A 27267-nucleotide genomic window follows, 5' to 3' on the forward strand; every position below is an offset into this window, starting at 1 on the left:
TTGCCATGGCCAGTTTCCATGGCAACCATCCCCAGCCCCCTGTTGCTATGGTCAGCTTCCATGGCAACCATCCCCAGCCCCCTGCTGCTATGGTCAGTTTCCATGGCAACCATCCCCAGCCCCCTGTTGCCATGCTCAGTCCCTCGGCAGCTCCATGCAGACCCCATGCCAGGGGTGGGTGCCATGGACACCAGCTCAGGCCTGCAGCCAGAGCCCGTTGCCATGGCAACCATTGGCAGTCCCATCCCCAGGGTCACGGGATCCCAGATCCACAGAATTGGCTGAGCTGGGAGGGACCCATCAGGATCCTGGAGTCCAACTGCTGGCCCTGCACGGGACACCCCAACAATGCCAGCCTGGGCCTGGCAGCGCTGTCCAAACGCTGCAGGAGCTCAGAGAGCCCTGGAGCTGGGAGCCTTCCCTGGGGAGCCTGGGCAGTGCCTCAGCAGCCTCTGGGGAAAAACCTTTTCCTGAGATCCAACCTGAGCCTGCCCCGACTCAGCTGCAGCCGTTCCCTCCAGTCCTGTCCCTGGGCACCACAGGGAAGAAGTTCCCACAGCCCCAGCCAGGGACCCGCTCCCAAGGCTGTTGCCATGGCCACCAGGGTTGGGACCAGCTGGGATGCTCAGGCCAGGGTTCAGGAATGGGGCTCCCCAATCTCCTGCTCCCGCTAAAAATGCACTGCTGCTCGCTGCCTTCCTGCCTCCCATGGAAAGCACAAATAGCAAAGATCCTGGGATGGAATAAGAACAATTTACTGGGAACAGCAGCAGGATAAGGAACAAACAGGAACAGCAACAATATTGATAACAGAAAGGATAAGACAAAGAATTTATTTACAGGGAAAACTGCAACAGTACTTACCAGCTCTTCCTGACTATGTATTTTCTCCCGAATAGAAAAGACACCCTTCTCCTCAGGAGAGAGAGTTCCTTTCCCTGTTCCAGGCAATGACTTGAGGTGAGATCGAATATAATGATGGAGGCATGGCCAGACACTCATGTTCTTTGATCCCACCTCACATCACTGGCAGGGGTGGGGAAAGGGACAGGTGTCTTCCCAATGTGGATCACAGGGAATGTGGGTCACCAGGGCTCTTCCCAATGTGGGTCCTCTGACCAAGAATGAAGTTGGAAACACAGATGTAGCTATTCCTACACTCGGGGCACTCGCAGGGCTTCCCTTACTGGTGCTTTCGTTGGTGTCTGGTAAAGTTCGAGCTCTGGGTGAAGTTCTTCCCACACTGGGGACATTCATAGGGCCCGTCCCCAGCATGGATGCGCCAGTGCATGACAAGAGCTGAGCTGCTCTGAAACCACTTCTTACACTGGGGACACTCATATGGCCTCTCTCTAGTGTGGATGCGCCTGTGCCTGACAAGGGTGGAGTTGAGGTTGAAGCCCTTCCCACAGTTTGGGCAGCGGAAGGGCCTCTCCTCCGTGTGCGTACGCTGGTGCAGAAGGAGATTGGAGCTGGTCTGAAACCTCTTCCCACAATCAAGACACTCATAGGGCCTCTCCCCTGTGTGGATCCGCTGATGGCGAATCAGGTGGGAGCTCTGTCTGAAGCTCTTCCCACACTCCCCACACTCATAGGGCTTCTCCCCAGTGTGCAACCTCTGGTGGGCAGTCAGGCTGGACCTCTGGCTGAAGCTCTTCCCACATTCCAAGCACTCATAAGGCCTCTCCCCATTGTGGATCCTCCAGTGGCAGATCAGGTCGGAGCTGTCTCTGCAGATCCTCCCACACTCACCACATGTGTAGGGCTTCTCCCTGCTTTGATGCTGCTCATGAACCACCAGGCTGGACCTCTGGCTGGATCTCCAGCTACCTTCCTGACCCAGGGTGGGTCTTTCTTCCTCAGAACACCCTGGCCTATGTTTGCAGCCCCTCCTCGTGAGGGATCTCCAGGGCTTTTCATCCCTGTCGGATTCCTGTGCTGTGGAGCCACTCAAAACAGCCTCTTCCAGGAGGTTCTGCTGTGGGGATTTGTCCTCCCTGGTCTCCCTCCTCAGCTCCTTGTCTGGGGGAGGAAGGACAAGGAGAGGATGGGATTTCCCTCCGTGCCACTGGGAAAGGCAAGGAGATCTCCCCAGTGCATCCCCCAGGGTCACCAGTGGGGTTGTCCTGCAGCCAGGGCCATGCTGGGCTGGGAGATGGAGCAGGAGAGAGGGGGAAAGGGGCACTGACTTCCTCCTCACCTGCAAAATCCAGATATCTCCTCTGGCCCACAATATCCCTCCCAAGAATGAGCAAAGATACTTGGGGCTCAATTCCAGAATCTACAAGCTCCAAACACCCCTCCAAAATAAACAGCTCCTGGTGACCCCGGATAGATTTGGGGTGAGGTTCCCCTCCCCAGTCACCTGCAGGTTGAGGTGCAGGGGGGAAATGCTACCAGGGCTGGGGGTGTTGCAGACACAGAGGGTGGGTGGTGGAACCTTGTGGTTCTCCAGCTCCTGCTCCTCCTCTCTCCCTTCTCTTCCTCCCACTTCTCTTCCACCCCCATCCTCTTCTGCTGCATGGCTGCCACAGCACCAGCTGCTGGGTGGGGAGAGCCCCCTGATCAGCCCCCAGGGACGGCCAGGGGGCTTGGGGACCCCCCCCCACCCCCAGTGGAGATCCATGTCCACCTCTTCTTAGAGCCCCAGGAAATCACTCCAGGGACCAAGTGCTGGGGGACAGGGCTGGACCCCCATGGAACCACCCTTCCCTCCCCTCTCCTCTCCTTTCTCAGTGTTCCCTCAATCCACAGACACCTCCCAACTCAATTTGGGTGTCCCATACCCCTCTCTTCCTCTGCTGTTCCACCCCTTCCCCACCATCCCCTCAATCCCCAACCCCCTTCTCCATGCTTTGTTTTGGGGATTCCAGGCCCCTCCTGGTCAGTTTGGGGGTCCCATTCTGCTTTTTGCTCAATTTGGGGTCCCAAACCCCCCCTCTATGTCACCCATTACCCCTCAGCTGGGGGAGCTCCGAGCACCACCAGTGCCACCAGTATGGCCCCAGTTGTCCCCACTCTCCCCATGCCCAGAGCTGGGCGGTGCCAACAGCCCCAAAGCAGCTGTGCTGTGCCCTGGGGGGCTCCCCAAAGCGGCCCCGCCCTACATGGCACTGGGAGCACTGGACCAGTGCGGATTGTGGCCAGGTGGCATCAGCAGTGCCCGGGCAGGGCTGGGACAGCGCAGGGGGGGCCCCAATCTGGGCACTCTTCACCTCTCTCCAAATTCCACTTCCAGGGGGCACTGGGGAGGAGGAGGGGTGAGGTGGGACCCAGAGGAGCCAGAGCCATGTGTCCCCTGCTGCCAGCACAACTCCCCTCAGGATGAGGCAGTACTCTGAAACTCCCTCAAGAGGTGGTAGATACCCCACAAGCCCATAAGGAATGGGGTCCCCCCCGGCCTCACTATCCCAAACCTTCAGCTGCCTCATCGCAGGCCCCCTCCCATCCATCCCTCTCCCTCAGACTTCATCCCACACCCCAATCCGCATCCCACCCTTCCCAGGCCCCATCCCATCCATCCCTCTCCCTCAGACTTCATCCCACACCCCAATCCACATCCCACCCTTCCCAGGCCCCACCCCATCCATCCCTCTCCCTCAGACTTCATCCCACACCCCAATCCACATCCCACCCTTCCCAGGCCCCATCCCATCCATCCCTCTCCCTCAGACTTCATCCCACACCCCAATCCACATCCCACCCTTCCCAGGCCCCATCCCATCCCACACCATCCCATTTCTCCAGGCAGCTGCCACCGGGCTCCCGCAAAAAACCCGCACTCCGGGGACTCCCCAGTATCCCCTCAAGGGGCATTTGCAACTCACATTTGGAGTCCTGCAAGGTCCAAACATCCCCACGGCACTGGAACCTTTAAAGGTATTCCGAGCTCGGTTCTGGAATCTACCCCCTCCCTGCTGTCACTGCACTTGTCCATCACCCATTCCCATGTCACCCCACTCCTGGTCCACTCTGGATCCCATTTCCAGTCTCATTCCCTGTCCTTCTCCCATACTCTCTGCCTGGTTGCTGTTCCCATATTCCCAGTTCCATATTCTCTGCCTTGATCCCATTCTTGTATTCCAGGTCTTGCTGCTAGTCCCACATTTCCATTTCTGTATCAGCTGTCCTGTTCCCATATTCCCATTTCCAGTCCCATTCCAGTATTCCTGTTTGTGATCCTGGTCGCATCTTCCTAATCCCCATCCCATATTCTCTCTCCGGTTGCTGTTGGCATATTCTATGTCCCGTTCCCATACACAGATCCCCGGCCCCATTCCAGGTCCAAGTTCCCATTCCCAGTCCCAGATGCAGTCCCGCATTCCTGGTCCCTATCCCAGTCCCTGTCCCATAATTCCAGAGTCATTCCCGGTTCCTGTCCCGTATTCCCAATCCCATTCCCGAGGGTCGCCTCTGGCACGGGGCCCTGAGGGCTCCCCAGCTGGGGCTGGCTGTGCCACACGAACCGTTCAGCCCTGCTGCTGTCCTTGGCCAGCTGCAGAGAGCACAAGGCTTTGGGCATTTCTCAGAGGCCCCCAGCTGGCCGGAGCAGCCCCTCCTGCCAGCAGCCGCTGTGGCTCAGAGCCCTCCCTCATGCTGGGGCCACGGAGGGGCCATGGGCCTGGAGGAGGCTCCTGTTCCTGAGGCAGGAGCAAGGCTGCAGCTCCCGGCTCCGGGCCCTGGGCCGCAGCAGCCCAGGGGAGGCCCAGCTGCAGAGCTCACAGCCCCTGCTGGGTTTCGCCTGGGCACTCTGCAGCACGAATCCCCATCCCGTATTCTCTCTGTGGCTGCTGTTTCCGTATTCCCTGTCCCGTTCCCATATTCCCATTCTCAATCCCATTCCCGCTCCCTGTCCCCTCTCACCAGACGCCGCCGCCGTCGCTCCGGCCCCGCCCCCGGCCTTGACGTCACCGACCAAACCCCGCGCTGCTCCCGCCCACCAATCCCAGTGCGCCATCGCTCTCCTGTATTTGCATAACCCCGCCCAGGTCTTTGGCCCCGCCCACCGCCACCGGCCGCAGCCCCGTCCGGGCGCTGTTTGCTCCCAGTTCCCTCCCAGTGCTCCCAGTAAGAGCGGCCCCGGCAGGGAAAGCGCTCCCAGTTCCACCCCCTTGCTCTCACTGTCTCTCCCAGTACTCTCCCTGTTGTTCCCAGTGCTCCAGTATTACTCGGTGTGCCGCACGCGGCGCGCTTGGTTTGCAACCCCCGCAGGGCAGAGCGCGGCTGCTTCTGGGTACCAGCACGGACTCGGGCCGGGCGGGGAGGGGACGACGAGCGGGAGGAAGAGGAGGAGCCCCGACCCCACGCGGTTTCCCCGCTCCGGCCGCAGCTGCCCCGGCTCCTGCTGCATCGCCCCCTCCGGGAGCCGCAGGTGAGCGGGGAGGGGGAGCTCGCCCCAGATCCATCGGGGGGATCTCCCGGAGGGATTTTTTGCACGGTAGGGGATGTTTGGATTGTGGCAGGGAGGCAAATCCCATCCTGTCCTTGTCCTTCCTCCCCCAGGGAAGGAGCTGAGGATGGAGACCAGGCAGAACAAATCCCTGCAACAGAACCTCGTGGAAGAGGCTGTTTTGAGTGGCTCCACAGCACAGGAATCCAGTGTGGAGGAAAAGCCCCGGAGATCCCGCACGAGGAGGGGCTGCAAACGCAGATCACGGGGATCCGAGGAGGAAAGACCCACCCTGGGCCAGGGAGGCAGCCTGAGCTCGGCGCTGAGGGTCCATGAGCAGCTTCAGGATGGGGAGAAGCCCCACAAGTGCTTGGAATGTGGGAAGAGCTTCAGGTGGAGATCCAACCTGGTGGAGCACTGCAGAATCCACACAGGGGTGAGGCCCTATGAGTGTGGGGAGTGTGGCAAGAGCTTCAGCCAGAGCACTCACCTAAGTGTCCACCAGAGGAGCCACACTGGGGAGAGGCCCTATGAGTGTGATCAATGCAAGAAGAGGTTTCAGACCAAGTCCTGTCTCCTAAGTCACCAGCGCATTCACACAGAGGAGAGGCCCTTCCGCTGCCCCGACTGTGGGAAGGGCTTTAGGGAGAAATCCACCCTTGTAAAGCATCAGCGCATCCACACAGGGGAGAGGCCCTACGAGTGTGATCAGTGCAGGAAGAGGTTTCACACCAGCTCCTACCTCCTGCTCCACCAGCGCATTCACACAGACGAGAGGCCCTTCCACTGCCCCGACTGTGGGAAGGGCTTCAAGGACAACTCCGACCTCATCAGGCACCGGCGCATCCACACCGGGGAGAGGCCCTACGAGTGTGGGCAGTGTGGGAAGAGCTTCAGAGTGAGATTCAGCCTGATTCTCCACCAGAGGAGCCACACGGGAGAACGGCCCTACGAGTGTGGGGAGTGTGGGAGGAGCTTTAGAGAGAGCTCCAGCCTGACTGTTCACAAGAGGAGCCACACTGGGGAGAGGCCCTATGAGTGTGGGGAGTGTGGGAAGTGTTTCAGCACAAGCTCCAGCCTGACCGTCCACCAGAGGAGTCATACCAAGGAGAAGCCCTATGAGTGTGATCAGTGCAAGAAGAGGTTTTACGCCAACTCCACTCTCATCGTGCACCAGCGCATTCACACAGACAAGAGGCCCTTCTGCTGCCCTGACTGCGGGAAGGGCTTCAGGGAGAAATCCACCCTCATCAAGCACCACCGCATCCACACCGGGGAGAGGCCCTATGAGTGTGATCAGTGCTGGAAGAGGTTTCACACCACGTCCGATGCCCTCAAGCACCAGCGCATTCACACCGAGGAGAGGCCCTTCCGCTGCCCTGACTGCGGGAAGGGCTTCAAGCACAACTCCCACCTCACCAGGCACCGGCGCACCCACACCGGGGAGAGGCCCTACAAGTGTGGGGAGTGTGGGAAGAGCTTCTCCCAGAACTCCCAACTGATCATCCACCAGAGGAGCCACACAGGGGAGACGCCCTACAAGTGTCCTGAGTGTGGGAAGAGCTTCACCAGTAGCTCTACCTTGAACAGACACCAACGGAGCCAACACTAAGGGCAGCCCTGTGAGTGCCCTGAGTGTGGGAAGAGCTTTGTGTGCTGCTCCAGCTCCATCCCCCACAGGAGGATCTGCGCTGGACGATCCTCAGTGACCCCAGTGGGCAGAGCCCCGGTGATCTGTGGTGTCAGTGATCTCTGTTGGGAAGACACCTGCCTGGGGGCTCCACATCCTCCTGGTTCCCCATGGCCTCGGTTTTCTTTCATTTCTCTTTGTCCTTTCCAAACACCCAAATCCGGAATTAAAAATAAAGACACGGAACTAAGACAAGGATGGGGACATGGGGGATCTTCCAGGGGATGAGGGGGATGCTGAGTCCAAGGGAGTTGAGGGTTTCTGGGAAGGTGTTGGGGCTTGCTCAGGGCTTTGGGCACCCCAGGCCCAGCAGCTCCAGCTGTGCTGGGAGACCCTGCCAAAGGTTCTGGGGCCACTGATCAAGGAATCCCTGCCCTGGAGATGTCCCCATGTCCTCCTGTTCCACTACCTGCTGTCCCCGGTCCAGGATCCCCCCCAGCCCCATTCTTGTATCATCCCACTCCCATTTCCATCCTGCTCTCATTCCAGTCCAGATCCTATTCCCTGTCCTGTATTCTCTGGCTGCTCTTCCTGTATTCCCAGTCCCATATTCCCTGTCCTGTTCCCATTGTCCCATTCCCAGTCCTGCTGCCAGTCCCGCATTTCCATATTCCCTGTCCTGTTCCCATTTTTCTATTCCCAGTCACAGTCTCATTTCTGATCCCGGTAATCAGAATGCCCATCCCATATTCTTGCTCTGCTTGCTGTTTCCCTACTCCCTGTCCCGTTCCAATATTGCCCTCCCCGGTCCCATTCCAGGTTCCTCTCCCGTATTCCCTGTCCTATTCCCGGCCCGTGTCCCGTAATCCCGGCCCCATTCCCAATCTCTGTCTCGTATTTTCAGTCCAATTCCCGGTCCCACTTCCATATTCAGTGTCCCAGTCCCGTACTCCCGGTCCTTGTCTGTTATTTCCAGTCCCATTGCCGCTCCCAGTTCCCGTTCCCGGTCCTTGTCCCCATTCCCGCTCCCTGTCCCCTCTCACCGGACGCCGCCGCCGTCGCTCCGGCCCCGCCCCCGACCCTGACGTCACCGACCAAATCCCGCCCTGCTCCCGCCCACCAATCCCAGCGCGCGATCGCTCCTAGATTTGCATAACCCCGCCCTTTCAGTTTGTACCGTCCGGGCGCTGTTTGCTCCCAGTTCCTTCCCAGTGCTCCCAGTAAGAGCGGCCCCGGCAGGGAAGGCGCTCCCAGTTGCCACCCGCTGCTGCCAGCATCGCTGCCGCTGCTCTCCGGATCGTTCCCAGTGCTCCCAGTATCACTCCCAGTGCCGCGCGGAGCGGGACCGCTTGGAACCCCCCGGGCAGAGCGCGGCTGCTTTTGGGTGCCGGCGCTGCCCGGGCCGGGCTGGGAGCGGAGGAGCAGCGGGAGGAAGAGGAGGGACAGAGGAGCAGCAGCAGCAGCAGCAAGAGCACGCGGTTTCCCCGCTCCGGCCGCAGCTGCCCCGGCTCCTGCTGCATCGCCCCCTCCGGGAGCCGCAGGTGAGCGGGGAGGGGGAGCTCGCCCCAGATCCATCGGGGGGATCTCCCGGAGGGTTGTTTGTGGGGCAGGAAATGTTTGGATCGTGCAGGACCCCAAAGCCGAGCCGGAAATGCCCTGGAAGGATCCTGGGGGGGTTCCACGTGGCGATCGGCCGGTAGCGGCGGGCACAGGGGCGATCTCGGCTTTGGGGATGCCCGGGAGAGCCGGGGGAAGGCGGGAGCCCCGGAGCGGGGAGAGCGCAGAGGGGCGATCCCGGAGGCGGGGGACGAACGGGCTGGCTGGAGGGGTGGGGGAGGCTGGGCATGAGCGGGGTAAGGGCCCCCCGAGGCTGAAAGGGGCGCTGACTTCTCCAGCTGCACTTGGGCAGTGGCTGAGTGCTCAGCCCTTGTTTTCCCCAAACCAGGATTTGCCATTCCCAAACCTTGGTCTAATGCAGGAGAAGGAGGAGGCCACAAGGAAGAAGATGGCCCTGGAGCCCCATGCAGGTGAAGAGGAAGTCAGTGCCCTTTTCCCCCCTCCTGCTCCGTCTCCCAGCCCAGCATGGCCCCCAGCAGCAGAACAACCCCACTGCTGACCCTGTCCTGCTGGGGATGCACTGAGGGGATCTCCTTGCCCTTCCCTGTGGCACGGAGGCAAATCCCATCCTCTCCTTTTCCTTTTTCCCCCAGAGAAGGAGCTGAGGATGGAGACCAGGCAAGACAAATCCCCACAGCAGAACCTCATGGAAGAGGCTGTTTTGAGTGGCTCCACAGCGCAGGAATCCAGTGGGGAGGAAAAGCCTCAGAGATCCCTCACGAGGAGGGGCTGCAAACGCAGATCACGGGGATCCGAGGAGGAAAGACCCACCCTGGGCCAGGGAGGTGGCCGGAGCTCAGAGCTGGGGGTCCATGAGCAGCTCCAGGATGGGGAGAAGCCCCACAAGTGCTCGGAATGTGGGAAGAGCTTCAGGTGGAGCTCCGAACTGGTCCGCCACATGAGAATCCACACTGGGGAACGGCCCTATGAGTGTGATAAATGCAGGAAGAGGTTTCAGACCAGCTCCAGTCTCCTTGAGCATCAGCGGAGTCACGCCGAGGAGAGGCCCTTCTGCTGCCCCATTTGTGCAAAGGGCTTCAAGCTCAAGTCTGTCCTCATCACCCACCTGCGCATCCACCGTGGGGAGAGGCCCTATGAGTGTCCTGAGTGTGGGAAGAGCTTCACCCAGCACTCCACCCTGACTCGCCACGTGAGAATCCACACGGGGGAACGGCCCTATGAGTGTGCAGAGTGTGGGAAGGGCTTCAGGACGAGCTCTGATCTGACCATCCACCAGAGAACCCACACGGGGGAACGGCCCTATGAGTGTGGGGAGTGTGGGCATAGCTTCCCAAAGAGCTGCCACCTGACATGCCACATGAGAACCCACACGGGGGAACGGCCCTTTGAGTGTGCAGAGTGTGGGAAGAGCTTGAGGTCAAGGTCTGAACTGATTGTCCACCAGAGGATCCACACGGGGGAACGGCCCTTTGAGTGTGGGGAGTGTGGGAAGAGCTTCACGTCAAAGTCCAAGCTGACCCGCCACCAGAGGAGTCACACTGGGGACAGGCCCTACGAGTGTGATCAGTGCAGGAAGAGGTTTCAGACCAGCTGTAGTCTCATTCTGCACCAGCAGCTTCACACAGATGAGAGGCCCTTCCGCTGCCCTGACTGCGGGAAGGGCTTCACCCGCAACTGCAGTCTCACCAGCCACCAGCACACCCACACCAGGGAGAGGCCCTATGAGTGTTCTGAGTGTGGGAAGAGCTTCTCACAGAGGTCTGTCTTGACCAGACACCAACGGAACTACCACTAAGGGAAGCCCTGTGAGTGCCCTGTGTGCAGGAAGAGCTTTGTGTGCTGCTCCAGTTCCACCCCACACAGGAGGATCCACCCTGGATGATCCCCAGTGACCCCCGGTGATCTGTGGTGCTGGTGATCCCTGTTGGAAAGACACGTGGCTGGGGGCTCCACATCCTTCTGGCTCCCCATCAGCATCAGCCAAACATCAAAAATCCATTTTGGAGGGGATTTGTTGACTTCTGAGCCCCAGAAAAATCTCTCTGTTTGCATCTTCTGGTGGCATCAAGCAACATCAAGCCTTGGAGATCTTCTCTATCATAAATCCATGATTTTAATTCTCTCTGGCACACAGGCATCTTCCACAGCCCAGTGGGGATGGATTGGGGCAAAACCCCTGATTTTGGAGACAGTTGGGTGGAAACCCCTCCAAAAAAGGTTCTTCCCACCCACCCAAGCATGTGGATGCTTTGCTGGCAGGGGCACGTAAATCGTTTTGTTTTGGCCTTGAAATGAAAAAGTTTCTGTTCATACTTTTGAAAGCCCTGAAACTGTGGTAAAAATAAAGACATTGAACTAAGGCATAGATGGGGACGTGTGAGAACATGGGAAACATGGATGTGGACATGAGCTAGGACAGCAACAGTGCCACCACCTGTGCCACCACAGTGCCACCAGCACCTTCATCTTGGCCATGGCCAAGCGCTGCCTGGTGCAGTTCCTGCCACCACATCCCCACTGTCACCACTGCAGTGTCCCAGCCGAATGTCACCACCCATCAGGGCAGGACGGGGACCTTGTTCAGCTGGTGACAAGTGGCCCAGAAGTGATTGACAGGCACCAGGGTGTCCCAGGGCCACTGCACTCAGGGGACCCCAACCATCCCTGGAGACAGGGCAAGGGTCAGTGTCTCCCACAGATTTGGATATTGGCAGCCTGGTCAGAGAGAAAGTCAGATAATCTTTCCCAGGCATTGTGCTGGGGAGCTTTGAGAACACTCAAAGAACTACAAACAATTTCCAATCTTTGCAGCTGGTGTCGTTGTTACTTGTAAGATGTTTACAAGAAGGGTGGTTTGTAATTAGCCAATGGTGTGAGGGGTGTTGATTAATGACCAGTTAGTTTAAATTCTGTCGTAATTGTCTATAAAGGGAATGTGTTTTTCTAATAAACTTTGCATTGCCTCCTAAAGACCTAGAGTCTATGTGTCACTTCATTCAGCTGTCCCTAATACAACAGCAACATGCAGAGTCACGTGGCCCCGTGCTGGGTGTCACTAGAAGTGTCCTGGTGGTCACCACAGGTGTGGTGACATTGTCCCCTGATGTGTGTCCTGGTGGCACTGTGTCCCATCCCCTCTGTTTGTCCCCATTCCCCACCGTGGCTCCCTGTCACTCCTCTGTGTGTCCCGTGTGTCCCTGTCACCCCTCTCGGTGTCCCAGTCCTCCCTGTGAGTCACTGTCCCCATCTCCTATGTCTCCCTGTACCCTTCTGTGTGTCCCTGTCCCTCCCCTGATGTCCCTGTCCCCCGGCCCTGGTGGGGCCAAAGTCCCCAAGGTCCCGGGGCCCTCATGGTATCACCTTGTCCCTCAGGATGTTCCCGTGGCTGCTCCTGGCACTAGGGACATGGCACAACACCCTGTGGCACACTGTGATACCCAACGACATCGACAACACCCTTTCTCCTCTGATTTTGGGTTCTTTCCCCCCCACTTTGGGCCCTTTTCCCCTCTTTTGTATCTTTTCCCCCTCTTTTGTATTCCTTCTCCCTATTTTGCGTTCTTTCCCCATTTTGGGTCACTTCCCCCCTATTTAGGGTCTCTTGCCCCCTATTTTGGATTCTTTCCCTCTTTTCCAACCTTTCCCCCAATTCTGGGCCCTCTCCTGTTGCGGTGTGTTGTCATGGTGTGCCTCAGCTTCCCCGGTCCCTCCCCTGAACTTTCCTTCCCCAGGTGTCAATCAGCTCTCCTTTCCCCACCCTGACTCCGGCTGGGCACTGTCTATCAACCAGAAATTCCAGGGGAGCGTAGAGTGATTTGCAGGTTCAAAGGATGCTCTCCACCCCCTGGGGGGCCATTGGCCCATCCAGGTGTCCCTCTCACGTGAGACCCCCTCCCCCTGTACCTGGGACACCATAGTCATGGATCCCGCTCTGGATGGACACTGGTGTGGATGGACACCAGAGCCATGGATCCCACCTGGACTCTGGTCTGGACAGCCCCTGGCCCTGCTGCCCCCCAGCCTGGCCAGCCCCCAGCCCAGATTACCACCAACCTGGCCACAGCCTGGCCCATCCCACTGTCCCACCAGCCCATCCCAGTAGCCCCCAACCCAAAATCCCCCAAAATAAACCCCATTCCAGAACATCAGCTCCGGGTGGTGCCTGCAGAGCAAGGGGGAAACTGAGGCACAGATTGGGAGGTGACTTTGTGATGATAGGGAGGGGACTTTAGGACCCACCCTCGAGACCACAAAATGAGCACCCACCCCCCAAATTGTCACCGCAGCATCCTGGGACCCCCAGCTGTCAAATGGGGGACTCCAGTAGCCACCGTGACCCCGCAGTCCCTTCGAGGGGTGACCCGCGGTGTCCCCCCGGTGTCACCGGCGTGTCCCCAGCGGGAGAAGCGGCATCACCTCCCGGAGCAGGAGCTGAGGGTGTGACTAAAACTCCTGCCCGTCACACGGGGAAGCCGCGGCAGGAGCGGGGCCGAGCGCGGGCGCAGCAGCGGAGGAACCGCGGGGACGGAGCGGAGCAGCGGGGACAGTCCCCACGCTCCCCTCGGGGGATGCTGCGGCCGGGGCAGCGCGGGGGCTGCGGGGTGCTGCAGCATCCTCGGGGGGATGCGGGGGGTGGAAGTGGGAGGGAGTGACCCCAGAAATGCTGTCACGGCCCCCCTCCGTAGGATGTGGGCCACCCCCGCTTTGGGGCGCTGGTGACAAATTGGCGGGTGGCGGTGACAAAAAAGCGCAGGTGCCACCTCGGGGATGGCACAGAGCGGTTCCTCTGGTGCCACCAAGCTCCCCCAGCTGAGGGGCACCCCAGGGTTTCAAAGGGGGGGTCAGGGGTGTCCCCAAGGGGCAGGGGGAGCGGGGAGGGGTCAGGGTGCGACGGAAACGCCTCCAGTCCCACCTGCACCCGGGACATGGGGATGGCAGGGCACCTGTCACCCTGTCTCCCTGGCAGCCTGTCACCGTGTCACCCTGTCCCCAGCAGGGGTGGGGGCTGCAGGAGGCTGGCATGGGCACCCACTGGCTGGGGACCCCCTGGGTGGGCAGGAGAACCCAACAAATTGGGACCCCTGGGTGGGCAGGGACACCTCGGGGATATGGGACCCCACCAACTGGGACCCTCCAGGATGGGGATGCCAGGTTGGGGGTGCCCTCCCCCCCATCCAGACCCTGGACCCCCAAATTATTCTTCCCTCTCGGCGATGGAGAGAGACGGGGAGACTGACTCGGTGATCAGAATACGATGTTGTTGTGGGATACAAATGCTTATATACTATGTCAGGGACACTAGTAATGTGTACACAATGATTAGGTTAAAATCACATACACAGACAACATCTCTTGCTTCCAGAGTTTAATAGGATTTTCTTTTTCCAGTAACCTGTCTGATTAAATCTTCTTGCTATCTAGATCTAATTTTCAAAGTTCCGTTTGCTTTTGCCAAGGCATTTTGTCTATCAAATCTCTTATGCTAATAAGATCCAATGTACTCTCTGTCTCATGCACCCCAACACTTCCCCATCCCATCACTCCCAAATTCAGCCTCCAAACTCCCTCCCCTGTCCCACCACCCCCAAATGCAGCCCTGGAGCCCCCAAAATTATTCTCCCAATCTCAGCACCCCCAAATCCCACCCCTAGAGTCCCCAAAATTACTCCCCCCATGCCACAACCCCCAAATCCAGCCTCATGGACCCTCCAAACTCAACTTCCCCCATCCCACCAACCCCTGAACCCTCCAAAATTGACTGACCCCCCACAACTGATGGAGGTGGAAGCCTCCCTGGGCACCCCCAAGCCCCCCACCCTACTGAAGACCTACAAGTGGTGCACCACGACTGCCAGCACCACCGGAGGGGAACCCAAAAGGTGCAGGGGGTCCCAGGGAGCCAGCGCTGGGCACGGCTGCAGGGCCTGAAACGCTGCTCCAGCCAGCCCAGCACTGACAGGGGAGGTGACAGGGGTGTCCCCAAGGCCAGCGCACTCGGGTCGCTGTTCCAGAGGGCGTTTCCGCCCCCTCCAAGGAGCCCGAGGAGCCGAGGGGACACGAGGGGACCCGGTGGGACACGAGGGGACGAGGCCACCCCTCCATTGGTACCTGGGCTCCGTGGGCAGGAGGAGAGGACACAGTGACAGCGGCGCCAGGGCAGAGCTGGGGGTGCAGGATGGGGCAGGTGAGGGTGGATTGGGGGATGAGGGGTGATGGGGTGGGGCGTGGATTTTGGAGTAATTATGGGTGGGGGTGATGGGTTGTGGTGTGGCAATGGTGGGTGGGGGGTTCTGGGGATGTTTTGGGGGGTGATGGGTTTGGGGTCATAGGTGGGGGTGATGACTTTAGGGGTGATTATGATGGGTGAGGGTGATCATGGGTGGGGGGTGATAGGTTATGGGGTGATGAGTTAAGGGGTGGTGAATTTTGGGGTGATTATGATGGGTTGGGGGATTATGGGGACAGTTTGGGGGCTGATGGGTTATGGGGTGATGGGTGGCGGGTGATGAATTTTGGGGTGATGAGGATGGGTGGTCAGTGATGGAGATGATTTGGGGGCAGATGGGTTATAGGTTGAACGTGGGCCAGTTTGGGAAGGTCTAGAGGGACAATTTGGGAGGCTTTTTGGGGTATTACTGTGTCCCCCCTTGCCCCAAATTTCCCCTTCCTCTGGCAATCCCAAGGAGATATTTTAATATTCTGCAGTTTGAGGGGATGGTGCTTGGATCTGGAGCTTGCTCCCCATACTCCAGGTCTGGTCCTGGTATGGAAGTGACAGGAAAGGAGCACATCACCATTGCACATTCCTGGTTCAACTCTAGACACAAAGAGTGCTAAACTGAAGGTCCACACACTGCTATGCAGGCAGTGCCACCTTTCAGAACACAGAAACCGAAAATGTTTTCATGGAGATTTCTAACTGCAAAGCACACAGCTGTTGTCTGCTTCTTGCCCAGGAGCCAGGAACTGCTCTTGGTGCTTTAGCACATGGCACTTCCTCCAGGGATTCTCAATGGATAATGGAATATCCTGAACTGGAAGGGATGCACAAAGGTCATCAAGTCAAACTGCTGGCTCTGCCTGGAAGCATTGTCCAAATGCTCCTGGAGCTCTGGCAGCCTTGGGAACGTGACTATTCCCTTGGGAGCCGCTCAGTGCCCGTCACTCTCTGGGGGAAGAATCTTTTCCTGATCTCCAGCCTGACCCTGCCCTGGCACAGCTTCCACCCACCCCTCGGGTCTTGTCACTGGTCAGCAGAGCTCAGAGATTGCTGCCTGCCCCTCTACTGCCCCTCAGGAAGAAGCTGTAGATTGCTGTGGGGTGTCCTGCAAGTGCCTTCAGCCTTGTTAAACTTCATACGCTTGATGATTCCCATCTCTCAGATTTGTTAATGTCTCTCTGCCCTTGAGGGAGATTTAGTGTTGTCTGCAAACTCGACTTAATATTTCTTCAAGTCCTGCATCCATGTCCTTCATGGGGATGTTGAAGAGCACAGGGCTGACACTGGAGCCTGGCAGACCCCGCTAGTGACAGATCACCAGTCTGGTGTCACCCCGGGCACTGTCACCTGTGCCTGACCTGTGAGCCAGTTGCTCACCCACCACATTACACGTTTATCCAACCAGGGGCTGGACATATTCTCCAGAAGGTTCCCGGCAGAGACAGGACCTAAAGCTTTACTGAAATTCAAATAGATGACATCAGCTGTCCTGACCAACTCAGTGGGTTATACTGTCATAAAACGCAATGAGCTTTGAGAAGCAGGACTTTCCCCCTCATGAAGCCATGCTGCCTGTGACCAATGACTGCATTGTCCTCCAGATGTTTTTCAGTGCCTTCCTGAATAATCTTCTCCATCATTTCACCAGGCACTGAAGTGAGACAGACAGGCCGGTGGTGTCCAGGTCATCCTTCCTGACCTTTTGGAAAACTGTTAGCCAGCATCCAGTCAGCATGGACATCTCCAGATTCCCAAAACTGTTCAAAAATCATTAAGAGGCCTGGTAATAATATCAGCAGTTCTTTGAGTGTTCTTGGATGAAGAGAATTAACCTGGTTAAGAGGTTAAGCTGTGCAGCTTCTTATGATAAATAGATTTTTCACACCATTTCGTCCATGTGGATACAATGCTGTTTATCATGGGCATTGGCAGCTACCCACAAAGAACTGACCGAAGATAAATATTTTAGTCACTGTTCTAATAGTGGATAAATCCATGAAAACTGGTCACCATGTGTGGTGCTTAAGCTTAATTGGCTTGTTTGGTGAAAGGTATATTGAATTTCTTCTCCCCTGGCCCAGTCCTATAGCACCCAGGTAGAGAAATGGCTTTGTTTGCTTGGATGGAACTGGGCTTGGGTTAATAACTGAACCATCATTTAAAAGCTCTTTTTGTGTGCTTTCAGCTATGGTTTGTGCTTGGGTTAGTGTGAACACAACCTTCACATTCAGGGTGGGAATACTTATAGGGTCTCCCACCTCTTCATTTAACTGATCCTGAAATAACTTGTATATCTCAGGTGCAGTCTATGGCACTGCATGGTAGCAGTGGACCAACCTTGACCACCATCTCTGTGTTCAATATGCTTTAGGGCTATAGAGTCTACATTCTGTCATTCTCCCTCTAAGATTCCCACTCTCTCATCTCCATCACCAAGCTCTGCCTGCAGCCTCCTCACACAATCAGACTGGGCAGCCCCTCTGCCTGCAGCTTCTTTTCCTTCTCCTGATCATGCTCAGCAACAACACCATCTTCCCAAAGCTTGCTCTCCCTCTCCACGGGATTTAAACCCCCCAAACAATAAACAGCCCTCTGCATGTTGGGATCAGGGATTATGAAGATCACTTACCCTTAGGAAAATTCATGGTTCCCTAAGGATCCCTGCACTTTCTCTTCTGTAACTTCTTCCTGCTCCCCAGCAGCTGCTGCCCACACTTCTGCTGTCTCTGCTTGCCCTTCCACAGCCTCTCCCTTTTCCTTGGGTGCCTCCTCTTCCTTCCACTACCTTATCTCCTGGCTCTCCCTTCTCTTCCACAGCCACTTCTCCAGCTTCATCTCCTTGCCCACACTTCTGCCTTTTTCTCCTTCTCCTCATCCTTCTCACCCTACTGATTCTTCTCCTGGCTTAGTCACTCTCTTTCCTTCTCAAAGTTTCCAAGCCTGAGCTCACCTCTCCCTTTCACATGCCAATTCCTCCTGCACTTTCCCAGCTCTTCCTCATCTGACCTGCTGTCCATGTCCTTGTGCTCACAGCACTGGCTCCTCATCCCTGTCCAACATCTCCCTCAATGCATTCTCCCACTCTTCAGCCTTAAGTAGCCCAAGGTGCATTTGTCTGCTAAGATTCCTTTTCACATTCAGTAGACATTCCAATTTTGCTCTCTCATTTTGCTCTCCATCTGAGTGCTTTTGGAAGGAGTTAACCAAATTTTGTAGAAATTTGTCTCTCTCATCTTACTCTCTATACAAATGTTTTAGCAAGGAGTCTCCATCCTCAGCTCCTTCCCTGGGGGAGAAAGGACAAGGACACGATGGGATTTGCCTCCCTGCCACAGGGAAGAGCAAGGAGATGCTCCCAGTGTGTCCCTGGCAGGATGGAATCAGCAGTGGGGTTGTCCTGCAGCCGGGGCCATGCTGGGCTGGGAGATGGAGCAGAAGAGAGGGAAAGGAGCACTGACTTCCTCCTCGTCTGCATGGGGCTCCCGAGCCATTCTCCTCGCAGGCTCGTGCCCCTCCATAGGCCCAAGGTTTGGATATGGGAAATCCTGGTTTGTGGGAAAACAAGGGTTGAATGCGTTGGGTTTGATGGTCCTGCTGCCCAAGTGCAGCTGGAGAAGTCAGCGCCCCTTTCAGCCTCAATGCTCACGTCCAGCCACCCCAACCACTCCAGGGTGCCTGGTGTGCCCCGCTTCCGGGATCGCCCCTCTGCGCTCTCACTGCTCCGGGGCTCCCGCCTTCCCCCCGGCTCTCCCGGGCATCCCCAAACCCGAGATCGCCCCTGTGCCCGCGGGTACGCGGTAATCGCCACGTGGAACCCCCAAGATCCCTGCAGGGGCATTTCTGGCTCAGCTTTGGGATCCTGCAAGGTCCAGACATCACCTGCCGCGTGAAAAAACCCTCCCAGAGACCCTCCCCCCGATGGATCTGGGGCGAGCTCCCCCTCCCCGCTCGCCTGCGGGTTCCGGAGCGGCGATGCAGCAGGAGCCGGGGCAGCTGCGGCCGGAGCGGGGAAACCGCGTGCTGTTGCTGCTGCTCCTTCTCTCGCTCCTCCTCTTCCTCTTCCGTACCTCCTTTTCCTGCTCCTCCTGTTCCTCCCGTCCCTCACTTTCCCTTTCCTTTTCCTCCTCCTCTGTCCCTCCTCTTCCTCCCGCTGCTCCTCCGCTCCCAGCCCGGCCCGGGCAGCGCCGGCACCCAAAAGCAGCCGCGCTCTGCCCTGGGGGGGCTGTGTTCCAATGCGGCCCCGCCCCGCGCGGCACTGGGAGCGATACCGAGAGCACTGGGAACGATCCTGAGAGCAGCGGGAAGGAACTGGGAGCGCTTTCCCTGCCGGGGCCGCTCTTACTGGGAGCACTGGGAGGGAACTGGGAGCAAACAGCGCCCGGACGGGGCCGGCGGTGGCTGGGGAGGGCGTGGTTATGCAAATACAGTGTTACTCCCGTGCTGTGATTGGCTGGTTTAAGGTGAGACCCGGACTGACGTTTGGGTGCAGTTTTGGGCGTGGTTTTGTGTTGGGACGGATGAAAGTTTGACAAGAAAATGTCACAGCTATGGATGCTTGGCAGAAAGATTTTTGAGTGTAGAATCTGAAGAACGAATAGAAATGAAAGCAAGTTTTGATATAGAAGAAAGGAATTGCTGAGCCAATCTTACTGGATAACTGAGAAGGCAAAGGGTATGTTAGTTAGAAGGGGTTTTTATGGCTTAGAGCAAAGGATAAACCCACCTCAGACAGGAAGATGTTTTACCAAGCAGAAAGATTCCACAGGTGTGGTAAATAGGTATGATTCGTGCTGATAAAATTGAAACAGTAACCAGTATTGATACAATAATCAATATTTGGAAATAACGAAACAGTTAAAGGTGTAATGCCAAGAAAGAATGGGAGGGGAGGGGTCCCTCCCTCCTTCTCCTGCAGATGTTCAGAACAGGAAGAAGCAAGAGATAGCTATTACTAAATTTAGTTGGGAGAGAGGAAAATTTGGTTGGACACCAGTAAAATGTTAATGATATGAGATTTATTGTTTTAATGTTAGAACACAATATTGGCTTATACTATACCAGCCTAGTGCTCATGTGTAATCCAAAAGGTAAAATGCAGGACACCGAGGAAGAAGAAAAGCCTTCCTCAAAGAAGACCCCCAAAGAGTGGTACGACCCCCTGAAAGAATGGTGGAGCATGCGTGGTAAAGGTGATGATGAGGGAGGAGATACAAGTGTGACGAATCGAAAATGGGAGGAGATGGTGATGACATACAGCATAAAAAGGGGAAATTTGGCTTGGCAAGTTTGTACGTGAGGTGATGGGGGTCAAGCCCTGCACTCCCTACCCCGCACAGTTATTTTTGCTTATGTGCTATTATTAAAAGCAAATTATTCCTTATTTTAACCAAATTATATTGTCAATATTTCAAGTGTATTCAATTTTATATATATTAACCTACTTAATTACTTAATTTAAACTGCTGTTACATTTAATTTTGTTTGGGTTTTTGGGTTTTTTTGATGGGATAATTGAGCAAATATAACACAGGCAAACAAGACTGTGGATGTTGCAAGTATAAAAAAGGTCTCAGCATTTTCCACTGCAAGAAAACTGAAAAACAATTTCCAGCTTAAACTGTAGCATACTAACTTAGTGATTGGAGAATAGTAGCATGACTATGGTAATTATAGAAGTTATGATAGGCTGTAGGTAAAAGTTAAGGTATAGATTGTTCTTATGTATTAAGATGCTCAGCAAAAAAATATATATATAATGCATTGTAACCAAAATTAAAGGGTCTTCAGGCTTGACACCAGATGGAGCTGACAGCTGTAGGCACAGGCTCTGCCACCCACGACCCTGGATGGCTGTAATGTATTGAATACAATAAACTGCAATTTTAAGAGCCTCCTGGAGTCCCACATCTGTCATTCAGGCTTTTACTGTTAGGCAAATATTTCATTTTGTGTTAGTTTTGGAATCATGGGTGGTGCTATGCAAATAAAAGTCAGTTCTCAGATGTGATTCAATGCAGTGGGTGGGCAGGGTTGTGCAAATAGCTCAGCGATTATTGCGCTGCGCTTTGTAGGAAACCCTGAGAGCCCCACCATGGATGGGCTGGGGGCTTGGGGCCCCCCAATAATTTTGGGTCCTCCCTTCCCCCAGAGCCACAGAGAATTATTCCAGGGGAAAAGTTTTGGGGACCCCCTAAAGTTTGGGGATCCCACCCCCAAACACCCTCAGGACCCTCAAAATCTGCCCAGGACCCCCCATTTAACCCTTGCCAGAGGTCTCTGGAGACCCTGAACCTTCCCCTCCCCACCCTGGGGTGTCTCTGGGGGCCCCATATACTCCTCCCTGGGGATGATTTTTGGGGTGGGCCTGGGCCTGGGGACCCCCATGCAGAGCTCAGTACCTGCCGGGACTGGGCTGTGGGGCCTGGGGTTGACATCCCGGGGCCATGGGGGGAGTTCCAGGGGCATCCCAGGGGGCTCTGGTGCTCGGTACCTGAGCACAAAGCCCTGGATGGGGATCCCCAGCGAGTCTGGGGTCTGGTGTTGCTGCTTGCAGGAGTGCAAGGAGTCTCTGGCAGGTCCAGGGCGTCCTCGGTGCTTGGTCCCAGAGCTCAGAGCTCGCTCTGGCTGCTTGGGAAGATTTGGGGTCCCCAAAGTCCCCTGAGACAGCAAGTGGATTTAAGATCCCCAGGTGAAGGGTGGAACCACCCCACACTTTGTGCTGTCCCCAGATCTCTGCCACACCCCGAGGGGGGTTCTCCCTTTGTCTGCCCCCATCTTGGGGACATGCCAATGTGTCACCCCCCTTTGTCCCCCCCGTCCTGATCACAATCCTGATGCCACATGAGCACTGATCCCGTTAAGAGCCTTTGCCCAGGATGGAGGAGGTGACACTATGGCCAGCCCCCCAGCCCACACTGTCCTTGTCACCAGCTGCTGCTCGGGCATCAGCCTGGCCGTGGCTGTGCAGCTCACCAGGGACCCCCAGAGGCGATACCTGGGTGAGAGCGGTGTCCCCAAATGTCCCCAAGGCAGCGAGGATGAGGGGGGACACACTAGGCGGGAAGAGGTGGACATGCTGGGGTTCTCTTCAACTCCTTAAGGGAGAACCAGGATTATCCCCAGCATGGGATTTTGGGATCCCTGATGAATTTTTGGGGTTTTTGGCATCCCTAAACCTGGCTGCCACGTGGAACCTGTCCTGTGGGATTCCCATGGGGTTTTTGGGATCTGTGATGAATTTTTGGGGTCACAGTACTGGCCAGCATGCAGAACCTGTCATGGTGGGCTTGGGGCGGGAGGTTTCTGATGAGGTTTTTGGCATCCCTGGTGAATTCTCAGGATCCCTGATGAATTTTCAGGGTCACTGACTGATTTTTGTGGTTGCAGTCCTGGCCACCATGAGGGACCTGTTGCAGCAGGGGCCACTGGAGGCGCCAGCCCGGGCCACCCTTGGGGACAGCCTGAGGATCCTGTGGCTCAATGTCACCAGTGACAGCCCCGTGGCCGAGTGCCTGGGGGGACTTCCAGGGGGATGCGTCGACATCATGGGTGAGGAATTTTGGGGGATTTTGGGGTGGTTTGAAGTGGGACACACAGCAAGGGGAATGGACTCAAAATGGAGGGGGAAGGACTCAAAATCAGAGGACAAAGGGAGTTGTGGGATGTCACAGGGTGTCACAGAGTGTCTGGCATAACTCTACCTGTGCCAGGGTGGGTGCAGACACTCAGCGCCAGGAGCAGCCATAGGAACATCATGAGGGACATGGGGACACTCTGCAGGACACAGAGAGACCCTGCAGGACACGACCCCAAGACCTCAGGGATTTTGGCCCTGCCAGGGGTGGGGGCAGGGACATAGGGAGACAGACAGGGACATACAGAAGGGGCCAGGGACACACAGGCCAGGACAGGGACACAAAGAGGGGTGACAGGGAGCCATGGTGGGGGATGAGGATATACAGAGGGGAGGGGACACGATGCCACCAGGAGACACATCTGAGGACAATGTCACCACACCTGTGTGGATGCTGCCACCAGGACACCTCTGGTGACACCCAGTGCAGGGCAACACGACCCCCCAGGTGACACAGACCTTTGCACTGTCCCCAGGAGCAGTGAGGTCCCCTAAGTGTGGTGGTCCTGGGACACCCTGATGGTTGTCACTTGCTTCTGGGCCACTTGTCACCAGCTGAATAATGTCCCCACCCTGCCCTGATGGGTGGTGACATTCCGCTGGGACACCGCAGTGATGACATTGGGGATGTGGTGGCAGGAACTGCATCAGGCTGTGCCTTGCCAAGGCGGAGATGAAGGTGCTGGTAGCACTGTAGTGGCACAGGTGGTGGCATTAGTGCTGTCCCATTCCACGTCCCCATGCATGTTTCCCATGTTCCCATCCATGTCTGTGTTCCGCCATGTCCCACATGTTCCCATCTATGTCCATGTCTGCCCATGTCCCTATTGCAGAGGATCAGTAACGGGACATCAAGCCATGATCAATATGATCAAGTGAAGCTGATTTCTTACAAAAACCGAGCTGTATTTATACTGTTCACATCTCAAGCTTATACATGATTGGTTAAATACATTTAAGCATGCATTTTAATATTTCAGTTAATTTTAGTTACTCTTCCTTCTTCAAGTGTCTCGCTGTGGTTTTCTTGTCTGCCTTTGCATCCTGAACTGTCTGCTTAAAGCGTGTTCTTCTCCTTTCATGTCCTTCAAGTGTACGGTGACCTTACTCAGTTTCTATGAAGGCTGGATTGTGCATATGCTGTACGTGTCCATTGTCCTGCAAAAATCTCTCAACATGGCCCCACCCATGTCATTGTCCCCCACATGCCCCTGTCCATGCCTTACCTCAAGACCTTTATTTTTACCCCAGTTTCAGGGCTTTCAAAGGGATGAACAGAAACCTTTTTGTTTCAAAGCCAAAACAAAATCATTTATGTCTTCCTGCTGGCAGAGCATCCACGTACTTGAATGGGTGGGGAAAAACCTTTTTTGGAGAGGTCTCCACCCCTGTTTCCTGAGGTCTCCACCTCAGTTTCCAAAACTGAGGGTTTTGCCCCAGTCCATCCCCATCTGGCTGTGGAATATGCCTGTGGGCCAGAGAGAATTAAAATGATGGATTTATGTTGAAGACCTCCAAGGCCATCCAGTGTTGCTTAAGGCCACGAGAAGATGCAAAAAGAGAGATTTTTCTGGGCTCAGAAGTCGACAAATCAGCTCTACAAAATGGATTTCGGATGTTGGTCTGTGGATGTGTGCAGGTGCCCATGGAGAGCCAGGAGGATGTGGAGCCCCCAGCCAGGTGTCTTCCCAACAGGAATCACCAGCACCATGGATCACTGGGGATCACTGGGGATCATCCAGGGTGGATCTGCCCATGGGGGATGGAGCTGGAGCAGCATACAAAGCTCTTCCTGCACTCGGGGCACTCGCAGGGCTTCCCTTAGTGGTGGCTCCGTTGATGGTGGGACAAGGCTGAGCTGTGCCGGAATCTCTTCCCACACTCCCCACACTCATAGGGCGTCTCCCCGGTGTGGATGCGCCGGTGGCTGGTGAGGTGGGTGTTGCGCTGGAAGCCCTTCCCGCAGTCGGGGCAGAGGAAAGGCCTCTCATCTGTGTGAGTGCGCAGGTGCAGGAGGAGAGTGGAGCTGGTCTTAAACGTCTTCCAGCATTTGTCACACTCGTAGGGCCTTTCCCCAGTGTGGATGCGCCGGTGCCTGACGAGGGTAGAGTTGTTCTTGAAGCTGCTCCCACAGTCAGGGCAGCAGAAGGGCCTGTCATCTGTGTGAATGCGCTGGTGCACGATGAGAGTGGAGTTGGTGTAAAACCTCTTCTTGCATTGATCACACTCGTAGGGCTTCTCCTTGGTATGACTCCTCTGGTGGACGGTCAGGCTGGAGCTTGTGCTGAAACACTTCCCACACTCCCCACACTCATAGGGCCTCTCCCCAGTGTGGCTCCTCTGGTGGACAGTCAGGTAGGAGCTCCTCCTGAAGCTCTTCCCACATTCGGGACACTCGTAGGGCCGTTCCTCAGTGTGGATAATAAAATGGCTGATGAGGTAGGAACTCTTACTAAAGCTCTTACCACATTTTGAGCACTTGTGGGGCTTCTCCCCATCCTGGAGCTGCTCATGGACCCCCAGCTCCGAGCTCTGGCCTCCTCCCCGGCCCAGGGTGGGTCTTTCCTCCTCGCATCCCCGTGATCTGCGTTTGCAGCCCCTCCTCGTGAGGGATCTCTGAGGCTTTTCCTCCCCACTGGATTCCTGTGCCGTGGAGATGCTCAAAACAGCCTCTTCCACCAGGTTCTGCTGCGGAGATTTGTCCTCCCTGGTCTCCATCCTCAACTCCTTCCCTGGGCAAGGAAGGACAAGGAGAGGATGGGATTTGCCTCCGTGCCACAGGGAAGGGCAAGGAGATCCCCACAGTGCATCCCCAGCAGGACAGGGTCAGCAGTGGGGTTGTCCTGCAGCTGGGGCCATGCTGGGCTGGGAGATGGAGCAGGAGAGAGGGGGAAAGGGGCATTGACTTTCTCCTCACCTGCATGGGGCTCCTGGGCCATCTTCCTCTTCCTCCCAGCCTCCTCTTCCTCCCAGCCTCCTTGTCCTCCATCCGGCCTAGGAATGGGAAATCCTGCTCTGGGGGGGAAAACAAGGGTTGATTGCGGTGGGTTTGATGGTCCCACTGCCCAAGTGCAGCCTCGGGGGGCCCTTACCCCGCTCATGCCCAGCCTCCCCCACCCCTCCAGCCAGCCCGTTCGTCCCCCGCCTCCGGGATCGCCCCTCTGCGCTCTCCCCGCTCCGGGGCTCCCGCCTTCCCCCGGCTCTCCCGGGCATCCCCAAAGCCGAGATCGCCCCTGTGCCCGCCGCTACCGGCCGATCGCCACGTGGAACCCCCACCAAGATCCCTGCAGGGGCATTTCTGGCTCGGCTTTGGGTTCCTGCACGGTCCAAACATTTCCTGCCCCACAAACAACCCTCCGGGAGATCCCCCCGCTGGATCTGGGGCGAGCTCCCCCTCCCCGCTCACCTGCGGCTCCCGGAGGGGGCGATGCAGCAGGAGCCGGGGGAGCTGCGGCCGGAGCGGGGAAACCGCGTGCTGTTGCTGCTGCTGCTGCTGCTCCTCCTCTGTCCCTCCTCTTCCTCCCGCTGCTCCTCCGCTCCCAGCCCGGCCCGGGCAGCGCCGGCACCCAAAAGCAGCCGCGCTCTGCCCTGGGGGGGCTGTGTTCCAATGCGGCCCCGCCCCGCGCGGCACTGGGAGCGATACCGAGAGCACTGGAAACGATCCTGAGAGCAGCGGGAAGGAACTGGGAGCGCTTTCCCTGCCGGGGCCGCTCTTACTGGGAGCACTGGGAGAGAACTGGGAGCAAACAGCGCCCGGACGGGGCTGCAGCCGAACGCATGGCGGGGGGGAGACAAAACGAAGGGCGTGGTTATGCAAATATAGAAGCGATCGCGCGCTGGGATTGGTGGGCGGCAGCAGCGCGGGCTTTCGTTGGTCCCGTGAGGGCCGGAGGGTCCGGAGCGATGGCGGCGGCGCCCGGTGAGAGGGGACAGGGAGCGGGAATGGGGACAGGGAATGGAGACAGGGCGTGGGAATGGGGACAGGGAATGGGGACAGGGAGCGGGAATGGGACCGGAGATGGAGACAGGGACCGAGATGGGGCGCGGAGTGCGAGCGGGGAAGGGGACAGGGACTAGGGACAGAGACTGGAAATGGGGACCAGCACCCGGAATGGGACTGGGAAAGGGCATATGGACCAGGAATGGGGAATGGGACCAGAGATGGGGACAGGGTCCGCACATGGAGACAAGGACCGGGAATGGGAATATGGGAGCGGGACAGGGAATACGGAAACAGCAGCCACAGAGAGAATACGGGATGGGGATTCGTGCTGCAGAGTGCCCAGGCGAAACCCAGCAGGGGCTGTGAGCTCTGCAGCTGGGCCTCCCCTGGGCTGCTGCGGCCCAGGGCCCGGAGCCGGGAGCTGCAGCCTTGCTCCTGCCTCAGGAACAGGAGCCTCCTCCAGGCCCATGGCCCCTCCGTGGCCCCAGCATGAGGGAGGGCTCTGAGCCACAGCGGCTGCTGGCAGGAGGGGCTGCTCCGGCCAGCTGGGGGCCTCTGAGAAATGCCCAAAGCCTTGTGCTCTCTGCAGCTGGCCAAGGACAGCAGCAGGGCTGAACGGTTCGTGTGGCACAGCCAGCCCCAGCTGGGGAGCCCTCAGGGCCCCGTGCCAGAGGCCACCCTCGGGAATGGGACCAGGAATTGGCACAGGGACTGTGAATGGGACTAGGAATATGGGACAAGACTGGGAACAGGGACAGGGACTGGGGACATGGACTGAGAATGGGACAGGGACCGGGAATGGGACTCAAAATAAAGAGACAAGGACCAGGACTGCAAATGGGGACATGGACTGCAAATAAGGGACTGCAATTGG

The 27267-nt window shown here is 57.0% G+C and overlaps 2 protein-coding genes and 1 pseudogene across 2 annotated transcripts; 1 reads left to right on the top strand and 2 right to left on the bottom strand.

The window, feature by feature from the left end:
• Positions 1 to 556: 556 nt before the first annotated feature.
• Positions 557 to 5350, bottom strand: LOC135292540 (zinc finger protein 239-like). The gene is made up of 4 exons (XM_064406730.1): positions 5248 to 5350; positions 4864 to 4900; positions 3828 to 3871; positions 557 to 2022 (listed from the first exon to the last, which is right to left on the bottom strand). The coding sequence occupies exons 1-4, from the start codon at positions 5348 to 5350 to the stop codon at positions 1184 to 1186; spliced, it is 1023 nt and encodes a 340-aa protein (XP_064262800.1). The 3' UTR covers positions 557 to 1183.
• LOC135292588 (zinc finger protein 850-like) lies at positions 5014 to 11561 on the top strand. The gene is given in 3 exon segments (XM_064406756.1): positions 5014 to 5371; positions 5503 to 6913; positions 9465 to 11561. Coding segments are annotated over 2 exon segments (2412 nt in total). The 5' UTR covers positions 5014 to 5371; positions 5503 to 5516; the 3' UTR covers positions 10480 to 11561.
• Positions 11562 to 23337: 11776 nt separating this feature from the next.
• Positions 23338 to 27267, bottom strand: part of LOC135292541 (zinc finger protein 658B-like) — a 39194-nt pseudogene continuing 35264 nt past the window's right edge.

The sequence above is a fragment of the Passer domesticus genome, unplaced genomic scaffold (assembly GCF_036417665.1).
Source record: "Passer domesticus isolate bPasDom1 unplaced genomic scaffold, bPasDom1.hap1 HAP1_SCAFFOLD_37, whole genome shotgun sequence".
NCBI classification, from domain to species: domain Eukaryota; kingdom Metazoa; phylum Chordata; class Aves; order Passeriformes; family Passeridae; genus Passer; species Passer domesticus.